The sequence below is a fragment of the Paroedura picta genome, chromosome 9 (assembly GCF_049243985.1).
Source record: "Paroedura picta isolate Pp20150507F chromosome 9, Ppicta_v3.0, whole genome shotgun sequence".
NCBI lineage: Eukaryota > Metazoa > Chordata > Lepidosauria > Squamata > Gekkonidae > Paroedura > Paroedura picta.
In genome coordinates, this window is record NC_135377.1 from 7761933 (window position 1) to 7781637 (window position 19705).

General features: G+C 48.5%; 1 protein-coding gene across 1 annotated transcript in view; it reads right to left on the reverse strand.

Moving 5' to 3' along the window:
* TG (thyroglobulin) overlaps positions 1-19705 on the reverse strand; it is a 128362-nt gene that overhangs the window by 54114 nt on the left and 54543 nt on the right. Inside the window, exons 36-41 of the mRNA XM_077352914.1 lie at positions 13126-13260; positions 10385-10549; positions 8934-9156; positions 7027-7120; positions 5264-5423; positions 946-1145 (exon numbers count right to left, since the gene is read on the reverse strand). Coding sequence (XP_077209029.1) covers positions 946-1145; positions 5264-5423; positions 7027-7120; positions 8934-9156; positions 10385-10549; positions 13126-13260 — 977 coding nt within the window. The remainder of the gene's footprint in view (positions 1-945; positions 1146-5263; positions 5424-7026; positions 7121-8933; positions 9157-10384; positions 10550-13125; positions 13261-19705) is intronic.

The following is a 19705-nucleotide window of genomic DNA, read 5'->3' on the forward strand; positions in this document are numbered from 1 at the left end:
CTGGAAAAGTAATTGCATCAGGGCTGAAGCAAAGGCAAAGAACTGACTCTTTTTCTCTCCCATTGATCCACATTTCTCATATGCTGGACCAAGACAATATAATGAGCGCCCCCAGAACAACCTCAAAGAAATTTGGCTGGCCTCAACCAAAACCAGGACCTTCTCGGCCTTGGCACCAGCCTGGTGGAATGAGTTCCCAGGAAACATCAAGGCCCTATTGGAGTTCACTGAATTCTGCAGGGCCTGTAAAAGAGAGCTCTTCCACCAGGCTCAGTCATGGCTGAAGCCAGAAAGATGGTCAACTTCAATGCAGGATCAGCCTAAAGCATCAATGAGAAGTATCTGCCCAGCTGCTGTTTAACTGGCTTCTCAGGCAGCCAGTTCCACTGCTGAACTACTCTGACTGTGGAATTATCCCTCCTGGTATCAAGCCATACCGTGCTACATAGTTTATAGCCATTACTACAGGTTCTAGCCTCTGCTGCCACCAGGAACTGCTCCCTGCCCTCCTCCAAGTGACAACCTTTCAGATCCTTCAAGAGAGCCATCATGTCCCCTCTCCACCTCCTCTTCTCCAGGCTGAACATTCCCAAGTCCTTCTTCCTTTCCTCCTAAGGCTTGGTCCCCAGGCCCCGGATCACCCTTGTCTCTCTCCTCTGCACCCTCTCCGTTTTGTCCCTTTCAGTCCTTTCTGAAGTGTGTAAGTTAATACGTTTTCATTGATCCAGTGGGTAGCTTTTTAGTCTTTTTAGGGGGGGGTTAACCCCCCAACCCCGCCCAACTTCCCCCTCCGCCCAGTGCCCAGAATTTTGGTGACCTCACGGCAAGCGATGAGATCTGAATCCACAACAAGATAGGAAATTCAGGCTAGGAACAAGCCCAGCAGTAAACCATCGGTAAAACGTTAGTGTCATCCACGGCCTGCCAGAAAAGGGACGCGCTCACCATCAGCAGTGCTCTCCTGAAGAGTCCCACATCGCTGGCTCCGGCAACCAGGTGGAGGCTGGCGATGTCAGCTCCACTACGGTCTGCTGCGATTGTGACCCGGCCGGGGTCTCCTCCGAAGCGTGCGATATTTCCCTGGGTCCATTTCAGAGCCGCTTCCTGGTCCAGCAGGCCCCAGTTGCCCCTGGCCACAGAGGAACCTGGAAGAGGCAAAGAAGGTGGTGGTTCAAGGCAACGCTTACAGGTGTGGATGCAGGGAGGCCTGAATTATTTTATAGAGCCACTTGCTGACCTGATTTTGGATCCTTGACCCCAGGCTGTCTCAACCAGGATTTCGTGAAACTCTGGGGTTTCTGCATGGAAGGGTTTTCCAGAATGGGTGGGAGCTAATTAATTATTTAATTATATAATTTGTTAATCATTTCTTGGGTGAGATGACCATATGTGGTCATGTTGAATCGCTCCCCCTCCCAAAATAGCCAATGATGGGCATGGAGGGGGTGGGAAGGGAAGGGACCCATGTACACGGCTCTGCTTCCCAACCCTATTCTGCATGATTGCGCCACTTCTGGGGTTTCTCAAAGCCCGAAGAATGTTTCAGGGGTTTCTCAATGGTAAAACACTTGAGAAAGATTCTCTATACAAAGAAGCAATAGAGATCGGATCGTAGTCACCGATATCAAACGCAAGCCAATTTCCAATAACCATCTGGCGAATTAGAAGGCTCTAATAAATTCCTTTAAACAACATTCCATTGTTTCCACTTTTAAAGAAGTTTGTGCTTGTTTAAAGTTACATTGCCTTGTAGCCATATAAGATAGCAGCGTCCCTGGAGATTTGGGGGGCGGAGCCTGAGGAGGACAGGGGAGGGGCTTCCATGAGATATGGTGCCACCCATCAAAGCATCCATTTTCTTCAGGGGAACTGAACTCTGTCACCTGGAGATTGGTTTTAATCCCAGGAGGTCTACAGGCACCTTCTGGAGGCTGGCAACCATAGAGAAGGGACAGGTAATGGTCTGAGACTTCAGAATAAATTGGGAGGAGTCAGAGAGAGGGGATGCATAATTTCTAATGAAAGGTCTAGGGGTGGCCAACTTGTTGCTCTCCTGATGCCAATGGACTACAATTACCATGAGCCCCTGCCAGCATGGCCAATTGGCAGGGGATCATGGTGATTGTAGTCCATGGACATCTGGAGAGCCACTGTCTGCTAGGAAGCCTCTCGCAGGCCCTGTAAGACCAGGACTGTAAGCTGATAGTGATATAAGAAGACGGGAGCCAAACAGGCATGGTGACACAGGCCAGGGGTTGTGCATGCAAACAGTCTGCCCAAGAACTGCACTGTGCAAATGCAGATCCCAATCCGACCAATGATTGACACAGGATAGAACTCTTCTACGGGCCAATCAGATGGCTCTGTTCAGGGCCAATCAGGTTCCTTGGCGGGCCAGCTCAATGGTCTAGGACAGTGGTCCCCAACCTTTTTATCACCGGGGACCACTCAACACTTGACAATTTTACTGAGGCCCCGTGGGGGGGGTAGTTTACTCCTCTACTCTCAACCACTGCCCTAATGCTCCCTGGTCGCTATGGTAATGTTTAAACATCCCTTCAAAATAAGATACAGACACGCCACAACAATCAACATAAGGAACATTTTATTTTCATGGAAATTTTAACTCATGACAAGGACCAATCAATGGGAACCCTGAGCTTGTTTCTCTGCAACGAGATAGTCCCATCTGGGAGTGATGGGAGACAAGGACACCCGAAGTGTGTTGTAAAGGGCCGGGGGGGGGGGAGAAGGCGTCCTTCGGGGCCCACCTCCAATTAGTCGAAGGACCACATGTGGTCCGCAGCCCACAGGTTGGGGATCGCTAATCTAGGAGTCCCATGAGTCCTTATGTTTGCTGTTCAACGTTTCTTGTGGGAATTTGGTGCTAGTAAAGCGCTGATTGTTTCTGACAAAACTGCATCTGTATCTGCCGAACCCACGGACTTAACACTAGAGTCGGAAAGGGGGCTAAATTCCAAAGCGGGGCTTGCAATACCCTCCCAACCTCTGGGCTGCAGGTGGCTTTGGGTAATGACAGCATACCTGAGCACAATCGGTGGCAGTCATCGGAGCAGGGCGGGACATGTAATTACCGTCACGCAAGACAGAAGCATTTTCTTTTATTATAAGGGGTGGAAAGCCTGCGGTGGAACCTGCTATTATGTTGATTTCAGCTCCGTCTGCCAAAGCAGGGCCGTCCCTTTTGGTTGCTTGAGCTCTATCTTTAGGCACGTTTTTTTAAGTGGCTGGATTATGGTGCGGCGGCAGGATGGAAGAGACAACTACCTGCGTGCCCCCAGTGAACTATTTCCCCAGCTGCATCACTTTTCCTCCTCTGGCCTCTTCATATGTGATTTGCATTCATTCCGCCTCATTTAAAACCCGCTGAAATTAATGGGCTCAGGACTGGATCCTGTGGAACTCATTCTGGCAGAGGAAAGCATCTCAGCTAGTGGAAGAGCAAGGCCCAGCCCATAGAATTAGGGTTGCCAACCTCCAGGTGGGGCCTGGAGATCCCCAGGAATTGCAGCTAATCTCCAGAAAATGCACCTCAGTTCCCTCAGAGAAAATAGCTGCCCTGCAGGGTAGACCCTATAGAAGGGGTGGCTGAACTGTGGCCAACAGAGTAGAAGTTGTATGAGGCAAGATAGTCAGCTTTGCCAACCCCTCTCCCCATCATACACTCTTCAACTGAATTTGTTGGGAGGACGCTCCACTTTATACCAGGCTACATTAACTAAATGGGCTTGGAACCTTCAAAGCAAGGAAGGACAAATAAGACATTTCTCAGGAAGGATGTCCAAAATACTTTAAAGGATTGCCTTGACCTAACTGGTCCTTTGCTCTCCAACTTCCAAGGAACTTTGAGGACCCAGGTCACAGAGGTGGACTGGCAAGCCAGGGGTGAAAGCAAGAGAGGGCATACGAAAACGTTCAAGAAATTCACAGAAACAGGAAGGAAAGAGGAGGTCAAAAATAATCCTCTGCAGCTAGAGGAGGAATTGGTGAAATCCACAGAATAGTCACACTTCCTTCCTTCATTTTAGACTTGCACAAAAAACTGCCCAGCAAGCTAAGTCTCTAACTGCAATCGGGAGCTATGTTGGTCTGAAGCAGCAGAAGAAAGTTTGAGTTCAATGGCTCCTTTAAGACCAGCCATGTTCCTTTCTGCATGGAAGCTTTTGTGTGCATGCACACTTGTTCAGATTCTTCCGCAGGTGAGGAGCTCTGACTTCTAATCTGGCGAGCCGGGCTTGATTCCCTGCTCCTCCTCCACATGCAGCCAGCTGGGTGACTCTGGGATCATCAAAACACTGATAAAGCTGTTCTGACCGAGCAGTGATATCAGGGCTCTCTCAGCCTCACCCACCTCACAGGGTGTCTGTTGTGGGGAGAGAAAAGGGGAAGTGAATGTAAGCCGCTTTGAGACTCCTTTGGGTAGAGAAAATCAGCATCTTCTTCTACACCACCAGGGTACTTGTGGAAGAAAAGATTGTGCAAGGGAGGAGTTCTTTGGAAGAAATCCGTCTTAGAAGAAAAGTTCCAAGCAGAAGAGGGTCATGGCAAGACTTAGCAATGGGCTGCCCCTGGTTGCCTCTTGCCTTGGAGGCTGCCTGATAACTGGGCCCTGACATCTGGAGAGACACACCTGCACAGAAGGGCTGTGAGACATCATTGCTTGGTCCTTTTAGGACAAAAATAAAACACTAGATCCCTCCTGCCTCATAAATGTAGCAGACATAACTAATCGGGATACTCTGCTCACACCTATCTTGATGTTCTCACTTGGCCTCCATGAGGGAAGATGCATCCCCTCACTCCTCAACCTAGTTTCTAGCGAGAGAAGAAGATAACCACAGCCCAAAGATTGCTCCTACTATTTATTTATCTATTCATTGATCGTATGGAGTGTGCAGTGTAGCCAGGCAAAGGACGTCTAGAGGAAGTGCGCCATTTCCTGCCTTCTTTGGAGAAACTCCATTCAAATCCTTGGAGGTCTTCCATCCAAATAATATCCAGGGTTAGCCCTGCTTAGCTTCCAAGATCTCACAGGATAAACCTGGCCTGGGCTTCCCAGGGTAGATTCTGCACATGTTGGATAATGCACTTTCAATACACTTTAGAAGTAGATTATCTTGTTCTGCACAGGAAAAACCAGCTGCAAAAGCACACTGAAAGTGCATTATTCAGAGTGTGCAGAATGGGCCCTCGTCAGGGGACATTCCTCCTGCTTCTGGGCATGACAAGGGGTGCGACTTACCAGTGCTAAGAAAACCAAAGACCCCAACTCGGTAATTCACAGTGACGACAATGATATTGCCAACAGCAGCTAAGTACGAGCCGTCCACGAGGGTCTTCGTTTGGTCACCGTCCCCTGCCACACCGTTGTGAAAGAGCACCAGGACAGATAGATTCCCACCCTGCAATGGAATGATGGAGCAGTTAACTTGTGTTTTAGAATGTCAATAGAATGGCTGCAGAACCAGAGTCAACATTGTGAGATAGGGTCGCCAGGTTCTCCCTGGCCACTGGTGAGGGATGGAGGTTGCCAGATCCAGGTTGGGAAACACCTGGAGATTTGGGGATGGAGCCTGGGGAAGACAATGGGGTACACAATGCCCTAGAGTCCATCTTCCAGAGTATCCATTTTCTCCAGAGCAATTGATCCCTGGAGTCTGGAGATGAGCTGGTATTCCAAGAGATCCCCAGGTTCCACCCAGAGGCTGGCAGCCCCATCTGCAAATACTTGAATAAATTTTACAACAAAAATAGAGTTCAAGAGCACTTTTAAGACCAACAGAGATGTATTCGAGTGCATGCAGAAGAGCCTCTTGCACAGAACAAAGCTCCTTGAAGCAGACACAACTGCCAGTAAAACAATGTTGTAGGACACAACCCACTGGCTTGGCTCCAGCACTGCCCAAGCCATAACATACATGTCAAGTTCCACTTGCACAAGAACTTGTGCAATGCTTGGAGCTTTCCTCTATATATAGAAGAAGAAGAAGAAGAAGAAGAAGAAGAAGAAGAAGAAGAAGAAGAAGAAGAAGAAGAAGAAGAAGAAGAAGAAGAAGAAGAAGAAGAAGAAGAAGAAGAAGAAGAAGAAGAGTTGGTTCTTATATGCCACTTTTCCCTACCCGGGCTCAAAGTGGCTTACAGTCGCCTTCCCATTCCTCTCCCCACAAGAGACACCCTGTGGGGTGGGTGAGGCTGAGAGAGCCCTGATATCACTGCTTGGTCAGAACAGTTTTATCAGTGCCATGGCGATCCCAGGGTCACCCAGCTGGTTGCATGTGGGGGAGCACAGAATCGAGCCCGGCATGCCAGATTAGAAGTCCGCACTCCTAACCACTACACCAAACTGGCTCTATTAGGGCACCCAGAAATTGGTTGCATGCAATCATGCCCAAGTAGAAACATAACTTGGGATACGGGAAGCTTGACTTAGCACAAGTGGCTACCATATCCTTTTTGTTTCCATTTGCTCAAGAAGAAATTCTGCCCTGGAGCCCACCAAATATATTTACATCTGTGAAATGTTCAGGCGAAACATCTCCCCCGAACCTCAGTTCGGGAAGCATGAACCTGGGCATTTCCAAGGGGAAATTTGAATTTGTGCCCATTTCTAGTTCCCACAGGACTTCTATTCAGCTGACGCGGCAACCCTGCAGGTTGCTCAGAGCAAGAAACCAATAAGGGTGGTTTGCATTGCTGGACCCCACGTCGCAACCCGGGATTTCTTTGGTGGTCTCCCATCCAAATAATGTCCAGGCCTGATTTTGCTTAGCTTCTAAGAGCTAACAAGAATAGCCCAGCCTGCCCAGATCAGGATGCGTCGCTAATTACCAGGTCAAAGATTTATTCAAGGTGTGAGCTTTCGAGTGCAAGCACTCAAAAGCTCACACCTTGAATAAATCTTTGTTGGTCTTAAAAGTGCTACTGGAATCTGATTTTGTTGTGCTACTTCAGACCAACATGGCTACCCACTTGATACTAATTACCAGGTCTTAACGCAAGGCTTACAGTGTGATCTGGGACATAGACGTTCAAATACAAGCAGTCTTCACTGACGGATGAAGGGTTGACCCCATCGTCTCCCGGTTGCCAGCAACTAGCCCTAGAGATACAAACATTAATGTAATTTAGGATGTTTTGAGATCATTCGTTGATAGGTCCCTGCTAAGTCAGAAGCAACTTGATGGCCCAAATGACATAATACTAAATCCCTTGTCCAAAATTTTGGATACAAAACAAGGCGTATCCGTTCCTCTGAAAGAAATGGTTCAAAGTGGGGTTCAAAGACGAGCACAAGTTAGCTAAGTCAAGATTGCCCCTTGAATTTGTACAGGCCAACACGATATAACATTTCTTTAAGTGCAAGAATGACATTAAAAGAGTGAGCTTTCACATTTTGAGAGTTTTAACCGTAGATTGCTGTGCACCTGGATAAACAAGAAGCTGCATCCCTTATGACAAAACTTGTGTGGTGAAGTGATACAACTGATGTGGTTGTCTCATCGACAACCATGCATGCACAGGTGCAGGAGAAATAAGGTCGCTGTAGTCCAGGCATCCTCAACCGCCCAACCATATGGTATAAAAAAACAAGGTGGTACAGACTTGAGTAGCAATGTATTTGTATAACCCCATCATGTACCTATGAAAAGTCAAGCTCAAAGGGGGTGATTTGTCCGGGTAAACTTCACGCCAACTGCCACAATGAGGCTGAAACATGTAGGTGTTAGCCCTTCCTCAGTTACTCCTTCTTACAAATGCAAGAAAATGTAGAGAGAGAAACTGCATTTAAGAAGAGCCCTGCAGGATCAGACCAGCGGTCCAACTAGTCCAGATTCCTGACTCAAAGAGTGACCAACCAGTTCCTCTGGAGGTCCAGCAAGCAGAAAATGGAGACCAAGACCTTTCTCAGTGTGGTCTCCTAGTACTGGTAATGACAGGTTAACCGCTTCTGAATGTGGGAGGTTCTCACCATGGCTACCACTCTACATTTGAGTCACTTGTTGTGTAAAAAATTGGCTCAGAAGATAAAGTTTGTCGTGAATTTTTGCTAGCTCGTGATTTGTAAAGTGATGGTTGTCAACTGCAGGGCCACCATGAACTTCCACAGCTTTTAAGCCACTTTGTGGCGGATTGTGAAAAGCAAGGGTTTAAATGGTTCCTAGCCATTTAAACCCGTGCTTTCTGCTCTTCATGAAAAACACCCAAGGAACTGCAAGCAGCAGTTTAAATGGCTCAGACGCATTTAAACCCCCTGCTTTCTGTTCTCACCATTCTCACTGTTGTTAGACTTAAATGACAAAAAGAAATGGGGGGTCATGTACTGCTTACCCTAACCCTAACCCATGTACTGCTCCGTGGTTCGGTTTGTGGTTTAGCCATGAATCACAAACAACCGAACCACAAAAATGAGGTTCATGCCCATCCCTAACCAAGACCAATCAAAAATCAAATAAAACCACCTGAAGACAGCAAACGTCATAAAATAACCAGCTGGCAATGTTATATTGAACATTAGCTGACTCATCCTGTCCAGCAGTAGGATCAAATCTAATGTGTGCAAGGAAGAATCAGATCATGAAACCAAAGCTTGGTCGTATCACCCTGCTTGAGTTATTCCAGAGATCTGGTTGTCTATGCCACTAACAAGAAAGCTAAATTAGAATCATAGAATCATAGAATCATTGAATAACAGAGTTGGAGGGGACCTCCTGGGTCATCTAGACCAACCCCCTGCATATGCAGGACACTCACAACCCTATCGCTCATCCACTGTAACCTGCCACCCCCTTGAACCCTCACAGAATCACAGAATCAGTTTATATTAGATATTAGAGGGCTTGTTCCCAGAAACTAGTTCTGATGACAACTGACCAAGAGGCTATAGGTCATCAAGGCCTTAAGCAGCTTCTCACCGAGTCGTGGTAGCGTTCCAGGATTCCACCCGAGTGAAAACCTGCGGAGGACGGAAGCGGTTCTCTCCCGAGGGAGGTGCTGCGTATGGAATTCCAAGGAACTGGTAGATGCTCTTCCAGTTGGAGCCTACTTGGATGACTTTAGAAGCGCCGTACAAAACTCCAATGGAAGGAATGCTCACAGTCACGGTGCCACTCGTTTCATTGATGGGCGGGAACACATCTATTCAGAAGGAGCAGAGAACAGATTGTCTCAAAAGAAGCTGATGTCTTTATCGACAGAAAGTTTCCTTTAGAATGATGGGTTCTATTATGAGATGCTGCAAGATTCACAACATCTCAAATTCAACACTCAGAAAGTTCAGCTGGTAAAGAACTATGCCACATGGCTATTTTCAGGAACTGGGTAGGAGTATGAGGGCCTTGTATCTACAGGAGAGACCATGGGGCTCCATGGAAGGCCATATGAAGAGGGAAAGGACAAAGCGAGAAGAGGGATTAAGAAGGTTGGATACACACTTTGATTGGATGCTTTAGGATGCTTTGGGCTGATTCTGCGTTGAGCAGAGGGTTGGAATAGATGGCCTGTATGGCCCCTTCCAACTCTATGATTCTAGGATTCTCGGATTCTGGGATTCTATGATTCTAAGAAGGCAGCCCCCAGGTTAAGACAAAGGGAGGCATCCAATTCAAGGAGATAACACCTATGCACAATTAGAATGATGTACCCCCCCCCAATGTCCAGGCATGCTGAGTTGCTCATTCCAACATAGGACATGCATGTCTAAAGGACCACCCTCTTCCAATATTCCCCACTGTGCCAGCTGCGCTCATGGGAGCAGTATATGCAAGATGCTGCCCTACAAATGGGTAAGGTCAGCAGCTGCCCATACCTGAGCATTCTCTGTTATGGTTCCCAAGGTCAGGACAGTTCCCACATTTCTGAATCTCAGAGCCGGGAGGCAACTTCTGTGCCCTGTTGTTGGCCCTCCAGAGCAACTGGTTGGCCGCTGTGTGAGACATGATGCTGAACTAGATGGACCCCTGGTCTGACCCAGCAGGGCTCTTCTGATGTTCTTATGAAGGCCTCGGCCTCTATGCCCTGTTGTTGGCCACCTGGAGGAACTAGTTGACCACAGTATGAGATAGGTGGCTGGACTAGATGGACTGTTGGTCTGAGCCAGCAGGGCTCTTCTTAGGTTCTTATCAGGAGAAGGCCTCAAACTCTGTTCCTGGTTATTAGCCCTTCAGAGGAACCGGTCGGCCACTGTGCGAAACGGGATACAGGACAAGATGGACCCTCACAGGGCTGATCCAGCAGGGTTCTTCGAGTTTTCTTATCAGGGGAAATCTTTGAACCCCATGGAGATGTGACTGGTTGGCAAAAGCTACATATTTTAAAATAGGGAGGGATGAGCCCTACTTCTCTACATCTCCTAGCATGTACTAACCTTGTCTACGATAGATGTATGTAGCTGGCTCTTTGAGCAAGAGTTGACAGTGGTGCCCTTGCAGGCTTAATCTGCAGCTCTGGGTTTCTGGGTAGAACAGGCATCGTGTCGATGAAGGCTGTATTTCCAGAGTGGTCACCAGGCAGAATTTGTTTTCGGAGCATACTGTGAGGAGAGGGACAGTTGGAATGAGAATTAGCAAGGCAGGAGGACATGACAGACCAAAGGAACCTATTAAACTATTTACCACTGAACAAAGATAGAGCCCAGAGGCGCCTTTGAGACCAACAAAGTTCAATTCCGGGTATAAGCATGCACATGATGAAAGCTTAAACCCAGAATAAAACTTTTGGCCTTAAAGGTGCCGCTGGATTCAAACTTTGTTCTGTTGTCTCAGACCAACACGGCTACCCACTTGAATATGCTTTATAGTGAGTTAGGCTATTGGTCATTTTCTGCTCCGACCAGTTCCATTTCAACTGGAATAACACCATAGAATTCTGTATTATTATTATTATTATTATTATTATTATTATTATTATTATTATTATTATTATTATTTGAATTTTTATCCTGCCACTCTTTGGAGATTCGTGGAAGGTTACAAATAAAGGCAGAATTAAAACCCCATTAAAATAAACCACAATCCCCAATACTACTGTTTTATACATGAAAAGTTTGTGTTTTCAAAAGTTTTTTTTAAAAAACCTCTGTGTGGGGAAAAATAAAAACCCACAGGTAGCCTTGAACTCACGATGTTGCGGTTTCCAGGCTGACATCTTACTGGCCATGCTCTCTGGTCCACATTACAGTTTGAAGCCTATAAGCTATATACAAAGGATTCTCTGATGGTTTTCTTCATTAAATTCATGTTTTTAGGAACCCAATTGTACCACGTTCCCTTAATTTATAAAAAGAGTAATTCCCAAGAAATGAACAGAGTGCAGCCTCCCCCCCCCCCCCCCAAAAAAAACTAAGCACATGTCAAGTGGAAGATGTGCCAATGGGCAAGAACATTAGTTAATCTGCCGCTAATGCTAAACCCCAGTTCTTAGAAGAATGAAGCAGAAAAAATGCTTTTGCAGCACACAAAAGCTAAGACAAAATGGAGGCCAGAAAACCTTCCCCCCAGAAGTGAACCATCAAACCCAGAAGTGAAAGCAACTTTAAGAGTACTGTAAGAAGTGAGCTCGAATGAGCAGGAAGTCTCGAACTCAGCCAATCCGGACACAAGAGGAGAATATTTGAACAATATCAGGGGATTCCTAATTTAACTATGCTAAATACGCATCTCCTCCGATGCCCCTGCAGGATATTCCTCTTATTCCGATCAATCATGCACACTACACATTTTGCATATGTCAACACATTCTATCACTAATTCTGTTAGTTTGTTTAAAACAGAAAGCAGCATGGAGGGTTTTGTTGTATTATTATTCAGTTTCACCAGAAAAGAGGAATCTTCTCCTTGACACAGGAAAGAGACCTCATTTGTACACAGGGAAAGCTTGCAGAACCAAGGAAGGTTATGAACAGCGTCAGTGGAAAGCCACGCAATTGTTCAAGAACATGAGGAAACCATCATCATGTGCTGAGGCAGTGAGAGCAGATTGAGAAAAGGGTCCGGAAAATTTGTAGCGCTTTCTCCAGTTCCTTGATCACCTGATGATTCAGGTCTTCCTTGCCCAAGATGACACATAGCTTGGAAAAGACTCGTTTTTTTATGGTGCAACTTCACCAAGCTGACTTACAGCAAACCCGACTAGGGTCAACAGCTCCAGGTTCGGAAATTGGGGATGTTAGGGGGTGGAGCCTAAAGAAGGGGCAGGACTGGTGATGCTCTGCAAGCTCCACCCCCAAAGGCCCCAGGTTTTTCCCAGTCCAGAACTGGCAACTCTAACACCCTATATGTGTGTTATGTGCCTTAAAGTTGCTTCCAACCTTACAGAAACATAGAGTGGGAAGGGGCCATTCAGGCCATCTAGTCCCACCCCCTGCACAATGCAGAATCAGCCTCGAGCATCTAGGAGAAGGATCTGTCCAGCCTCTGCTTGAAGAAGAAGAAGAAGAAGAAGAGTTGGTTCTTATATGCCGCTTTTCCCTACCCGAAGGAGGCTCAAAGCGGCTTACAGTCGCCTTCCCATTCCTCTCCCCACAACAGACACCCTGTGGGGTGGGTGAGGCTGAGAGAGCCCTGATATCACTGCCCGGTCAGAACAGTTTTATCAGTGCCGTGGCGAGCCCAAGGTCACCCAGCTGGTTGCATGTGGGGGAGGGCAGAATCGAACCCGGCATGCCAGATTAGAAGTCCTAACCACTACACCAAACTGGCTCTCACAGTGAAGACCACAGTGAGGGGGAGCTCCCCACCTCCTTAGGCAGCCCATCCCACTGCTGAACTACTCTGACTGTGAATAATTTTTTTCCAATACCGTACTACCTTCGAAATGTCCTATCATTGATACTCTCTCCGGCCATGGATGGAGTCTGTCCATCTTATGTTGGGAATAGTTCATTTCCTATTGCCTTCAGCTTTTCCTAGCTTCGTTGCCCTTTCCACCAAGACCTGTCTCCTCAAGCTGTGGCCAAAAGCGCAGTAGCCTCAGTTTGGCCATTTTATAACAAAACTGTTCCTCGGGGTCCCTTTATACAGACCCTGTCTGGTGGTTCCTTCTGGTGCCCCTGGGTGTAAGTGAATGGGAGGAGAAATAACATTTGGTCAACAAAATGGCCGCTCTCACCTGACAGGCAAACGTCTCGGGCAGAAGCAAAATCTCCGGAAACTTCTCTGCTGAGTTGCAAAATATCGAATTGCGAAACTGAGGGATCAATGAGAACCGAGGACGCATCTACACGTCGCCACTTGTCCAAAGCGACTATGAAACAAAACAGAGAATGACACAATTCAAAATGGCCGTAATTGGTAGTTCCCTGCATCCTCGTACAGTATAATTCAATTATCACAATGGTGACTGAGGAACAGCTCTGTCAGGAACATCTTCTGGGTGTTTAGCCAAAAAGTCTTTGGAATTAATTTCATCCCATTGGTTCTGGGAAACACCGAAACATAAAATGTAGAAACACAGAGCTGGAAGGGTCCTCGAGGGTCATCTAGTCCAACTGCCTTTTCAATACAGGAAATTCACTTCTACCTTCTTCCCCCCTTCCCCTATCCTGGGCATAAGGTGACGAGAGGATGGGGAGGGATGGTTTACAGTTTACAGGTTGGGAAACTTCTGGAGATTTGGGGATGGAGCCTGGGGAGGAAAGGGACTGCAGCGGGGCACTGTGCCATAGATTCCATGCTCCAATATATCCGGAGCTATCAGGAAGGGTGGGAAATAAGAATAAAGAATATTATGGTGATTATCCCTTTTCTTCCGGGGACCTTGGTGTAGTTTGCACGGGGCTTTTTACCCACTCCCAGCTCAAATAAATCCCGTCCACACTGAATTCGATTTCCATTTTGATTTGGGCCATTTTGATTTTTCTGCAACATGCATGCTTGATCCACAGTGACCCTACCTTTCCCCCGCAATATCCAGAAATGGATATAAGCCTCAATATTTGAAAAATCAGCATCAGTAAGTGTGTAGATTTCTCCTTTTTGCAAATTAACTTCCTTCTCCGTGTCTCGTAGCAAAGCAGTCTTCCCTGATTGGCCAGGGTGTCAGTTCAAAGACATTCTGGTTGCAAGCCTTGCCTCCCTCTTAAAGTGACTGTTCTCCAGAAGCCCTAACTTCTCTCAGCAGAGATTTTCCCCTTGGATTTATTTCCTCCTCCTCTGCTGTCTCCAATTCTCTCCCCACCCCCATGCCCACGCCTCATTCAAGAAAAAAAAGAGACTTCTGCTGTGCTTGGCTCCCCTCCCCACTCTGAGCTTCCCCAATCAAGTGCAGAACAATTTCTGTTTCAATAGGGGAAGGGATAGAGGAAGACCCGAGTTCAATTCGATCTGAATTCAGCAGGATCCACAATGGAAAAAACAAAGTAATTGCAGAATCAGCCCTGGTCTTTGCCCTTTGGAGATAAGATGTCATTCCAGGGGATCCTCAAGGCTAGCATCCCTACCGGGGCATGTGAGAAAGGGCCACGAGAGCTGAGCACTGGCTCAGCCCTTCCCAACCTCCCTCTCACAAGCTGCCTCAATTCACAGAATCAGCACTGCTGTCTGCTGGCCATCTCTGCCCAGACACGCGAATGCTAATCCAGTAATTGACAGTGGGATAAAGACGGTTTATATGACGACCCCTGCATGCATCTTAAAAAGGAATGCCAGCTTAGGCCTAATCTTTTGCCTCAAGAAACCATAAGAGGAACCTTCTCAGTAATGAACATTTAAGTGGCACAGTTTCTGGAACAACAATTACACATCAATTTTCTACTGTCTGCACGGCTGATTGCGGAGTCCCGACAAAGGGGAAGTGGCCTACCTCGGTCCAGACACAAAGCCGAAAGGGACTACTTAGAGAAAGGAAGGAGGACAAAAGTTCTTGTCTGGCTGCCATTGCAAGCCCACAGGCCTGGGTTACCTTCGTGGTTCACAGAGGCATTTTTACTGGGATGATTTCACAGCCACTTTTACCGACTCAGTCGTAAGACTTCAGGCAAGCCAAGAAACCTCAGGAGTGCCAGAACATTACCCTATTCTGTGCCATGAAGCTTTTTGGAAAACAAGAGAGAGACCTCAGACATGCTAATCAGGAATAGTTGTGGGTTTTTTTTCTGAGTCAACCATCACTGCTTCCTCTGGCAACAAATGCCACATTTTAATCACTCTGGATAAAGTCGTATTTCCTTTTGTCCGTGCTGAGCCTTCTGCCCATCCGCTTAACTGGAAGCCCTCAAGGTCCGGGCTTTCAGGAGAGGGAGGAAAAGTTCTCTTTGCCGTCTCTCTCCACCCCACACATCTGTTCTACTTAAGGTAAGGTAAGGGCTTGGAGGAGGAGCTGGTCTCATGACTTAAGTGTCACTCAGTGCTTGACACCCACTCAGGGCAGCTGTCCTGCCCCTGAGTGCTTCCTCCTCCAACTGGCTTTCCTGTCTGTCCAGCGGCCAGCCAATCACCTTCTGTCCCCCACCCCTGACCACCCCCCTCCTCCTTCCACTTCCCTCCGAGGCTCGGAGGCTGCAGATCCCTGCTGCAAGAGAGCTGCTCCTGCCAGTAAGTTCCCTTCCCAGGGGCCTCCAGCCTGCAGCCTTTCCAGGTCCCGGGGTGAGGGGGAGGTCATCCGCAGAGTTCTTCAACCCCACCGCATCCAAATCTAGCACACAATGTGTTCCTGAATGCAATGGGCTTGGCCCCTAGTAATTTTAGAAACCTCTATCATGTCCCTCCTTAGACCTCTCTTTCCTTAGCTGAAAAGTGCCCGACTCTTCAGCCTCTCCTCACAGGGAAGGTGCTCCAACCCCTTCCTCTGCACTTTTCCAGACGCTGCAATGTCTTTTTGGAGATCCACTGGCCAGAACTGTCCACTGGATTCCAAATGAGGCCACACCATAGATCAGGGCTTCCCAACCAGGGTCCACGGCCTTTCCCCTCCTGGCTTAATGGACTTGGCCACAAGGTAGGAAACTGGCCATTGTTTTCCCTCTCCTCCTCCCAGGTGTGAGTTTGTTGTCTCATAGTTTCTGCACCTGGGAGAGGATGGAGTTGCAGAGATAGTCTAGTTGCAGAGATAGTCGAACTACAGCCCTCCAGATGTCCATGGACTGCAATTCCCATGAACCCCTGCCAGCGAACGCTGGCAGGGGGCTCATGGGAATTGTAGTCCATGGACATCTGGAGGGCCGCAGTTTGACTACCCTAGTGGGATCACTGTGTCGATCCACATCATGGCCCTCATCCCCATGACCCACAAAACCTCCACCTTGCCGAGGAGCTTCTGTTTTCTACAGCTCAGCCTGTGCCCGTCCTAACCCCATTTCTGCAACCACTTTCAGTGGATAATTACAGCTCTCTGGACCCAACGAGCTCTGTGACTTTTATTGTAAAATTACACGCCTCTCACGGGAACGGTTGCTGGTTTCCAGATGTTCTTTTCGCCGGAACGTGGGAAGAAGCGGCTGCGAGGTTTTGATCTATTACTGACTTTGGCGAAGAACAGGGGTTCAGTCCTTGAGAGCAGTTTTTTGGATAAACAGAGCCCTTCCAGCGGTCACTGACATTCCGATCAGTTGTTATGAATGTAAACCAACTGATATAAAGGCTAAGCTTTGTGGGGAGGGAGGGGGAGGTTGGCTGTCATCACAGATGATTATTGGTGACCCCAACATGGGGTTTACACGGCCAGAGAGGTAGGCTCGGGTGGGTAGCCATGAGGGTTTGAAGCACCAGATCAAAGTCTGAGCCCAGAGGCACCTTGAAGACCAAACAAATTTCGTTCTGGGTATAAATTTTCATGCGCACATGTCCACCCAGCGCTCCTCCCCTTCCTACCCCCTCCAAATTTATCATTGGCTATTTGGGGGTGGCAGGTTGGCATGTCTATATATGGTCAATTTGCCAAAATAAATGTTTAACATTATTTGTTTTTTAATTAAAAATTAATTAACTCCCACCCATATGGGAAACCCTTCCAGGGCCATCAAGAAACCTCAGGTTTTCACAAAACCCCGGTTGAGAAAGCCTGGTGTACACAAAGGCTTATACCATAAATAAAACTTTGCGGGGCATAAAGGCAAGAAAGGCACAGAAGTAGTTTGCTCTCTTCTTCCATGGCATAATCTTAGCCTTCATCGGTAGGCTTCCATCCAAGTAGCGGCCAAGGCCAACTCTACCTAACTTGCAAGATCTGAAGCTATCAGGCTACCCTGGATCACCCAGGTCACCTATCCATGTCCATGGTTCTTCTATGTATTTTGGAAACTGCCCAGGGGTGGAGCATGTCCAGCCCCCGGACAGTGTCCGGACTCAAATCTGACTCAACCAGGGTACGGCCAGCAAAGTTGGCCAGCCCCTATGCAACCCACACTCCGTCACTACCCACTCGCCTCACCAGAACTCACCCATCTCTGCTGCCCCGCTACACCACCCGGCCATTCATGGCGGCTGGCAGGAGCCACCGCTGCCAAAAACTAGGAGGCGCCGCAGAAGGGCAGCCACCACAGCTGCCGAGAAGGAGGCGGCAGGGGACAAGAGCCACCTCCTTCGGCTACACGGAGGTGGGTACCAGCGCTGGCACAAAGGAGGCCGCGGACACCCCGCCCCCAAGGAGGCACCCATGCCACCACCAGTGACAAACCCGTGCCGCAGGCCACGCTGGCACCAGAGTGCCAACTCTGCAAAGTACATGCTGCTGGCACTGGGCCCCGACAGCAGCCCGCACCGCCAGTAGCATGCAGGAGGTGTTGGCACCGGGGCATTCTCAGTGGAGCTGCTACTGCACAGGCAGAGCCACTGGGGGCAGCACCACCTGCAACGTCATCTGCCCGGCCCCATCCACGTGCCACCTGACGGCACCTTCAGCAGGGGTGGCTGCCCACCTTCCTACCCCTAGCGCCTGCTGCATTTCTCTGTGCAGCGGGCTTTACTGCTAGTGCTTTAATAAGTCAGTTTAGAAGGGGAGCATGGATTCTCTAATGGTACTTACTATACCCATAATGAAGCTATAATGCAGGGGTAGTCAAACTGCGGCCCTCCAGATGTCCATGGACTACAATTCCCAGGAGCCCCTGCCAGCGAATGCTGGCAGGGGGCTTCTGGGAATTGTAGTCCATGGACATCTGGAGGGCCGCAGTTTGACTACCCCTGCTATAATGCTACCGGAGCATTCCTCTGGCTAGAATTTAAATGACCTGTTATTGGAAAGCTAGCTGGGTGCCAAGGGTTTCTTAAGCGCGTGTCTAAACCTGAATCAGGCCTGACCAGAATCATCCAGAACCAGTTGCCGTTTCCAAGCGGAAGCCCCGGTCTCTGCATGAGATCACCCAGCTGCCGTGTGGGTGTGAGCCCTAGGTGTTTCCGTTACGCCGATGACCTTCGAGCGTGATTAAGAGCAGCAGCTTCTAATTGGATGATTGATTCCACACCCCTCCACACACAGCCAGCTGGGCGACCTTGGGCTTGTCACAGTCCTGATAGTGCTGTTCTCATTGAGCAGGGCTGTCAGGGCTCTCTCAGCCACACGTCCCTCACAGGGTGTCTGTCGTGGGGAGAGGAAGGGAAGGCAATTACAAGCCACTTTGAGACGCCTCCAGGTAGGGAAAAGCAGGGTATAAAACCCAACTCTTCTTGTTTGTTTTTTTTGTTTGTTCAATCTTTAATTTCTATACTGTCCCTCTAGCTGTCCTGAGGAGGTAAGGAGGACAGGGAGCTATTCCTGTTGGGAACAGAGGGAAATGTCAAAATGAGTGACTCAGCATGCCTGGACACTGGATACTCTATGTGTATATGAGTGATATCAGCTTGAATGGGACATCTCTCTTGGTCTTAACCTGAGAGCTGCCCTCCGACCCCTCCTCTCTCACCCACTTTATCCTCTCCCTTGCCCTCCCTCCCCATGGCCTTCCATGCCTCTCCAGACTAGAGGCTGCCACAACCACTACAACAGGGAGTTGGGACTAGGTGGCCTCTAGGACCCCTTCCAGATCTAAGATTCTCGGATGCTTCTGGCTCAGGTATGGTGCAAAGATAAGACGCCCATAAGCCAACAAAATTTTGTTGCACAAACTCCTCCAGCTTTGAAAAGAAACGAGGGGAGCAGCGTTGATGGGGGGGGCAGTGTCTAGGACTCTCCGAGAAAAACGACAATTAGAAATAGGAAGTCTGCACGAATTCAGGCCCTTCTGTGCACCCAGAGCTTTTTAGACAAACATCTGCTCCGATGCCAGCCTGCTGACAGTCAAGGATTTGGAAAGGACATGTGATGCATCAGGTTTACTTCCCACATGTAAACAGGCATGCCTGTTTTTGCCAGCCTCGCTGGAGAGGAATGCAGCCACCAGTGCTATTCCACCCCCCCCCCCCAGCCCCTCCTTGGGATAATAACTATAATCTCTCCTCCGGGATTACTGCTTTACAACACATGCAAAGCTGTTATTTCATGGCACGGAGGAGCTGTCGGATGCCGAGTGGAAGCCCACGGCGTTCTTTGAACGGTGCCAGCACGGGGCGGCGGGCATGGAGGGAGGCAAGCGCACCAGATGTTTACCTAGATTTTAAAATAGGCCTCTTAAAAACAGGGCACAGCCTCGGCTCTCTGGAACAAGGAGTTACAAGGATGCCAGGCAACCTTCTAAGGGCCAGCGAGGGACCGCCGGCATGAATAAACAGGGCGGAATTGGTTCCAGGAACCTTTCTGAAGGGATCCAAGTGGATAG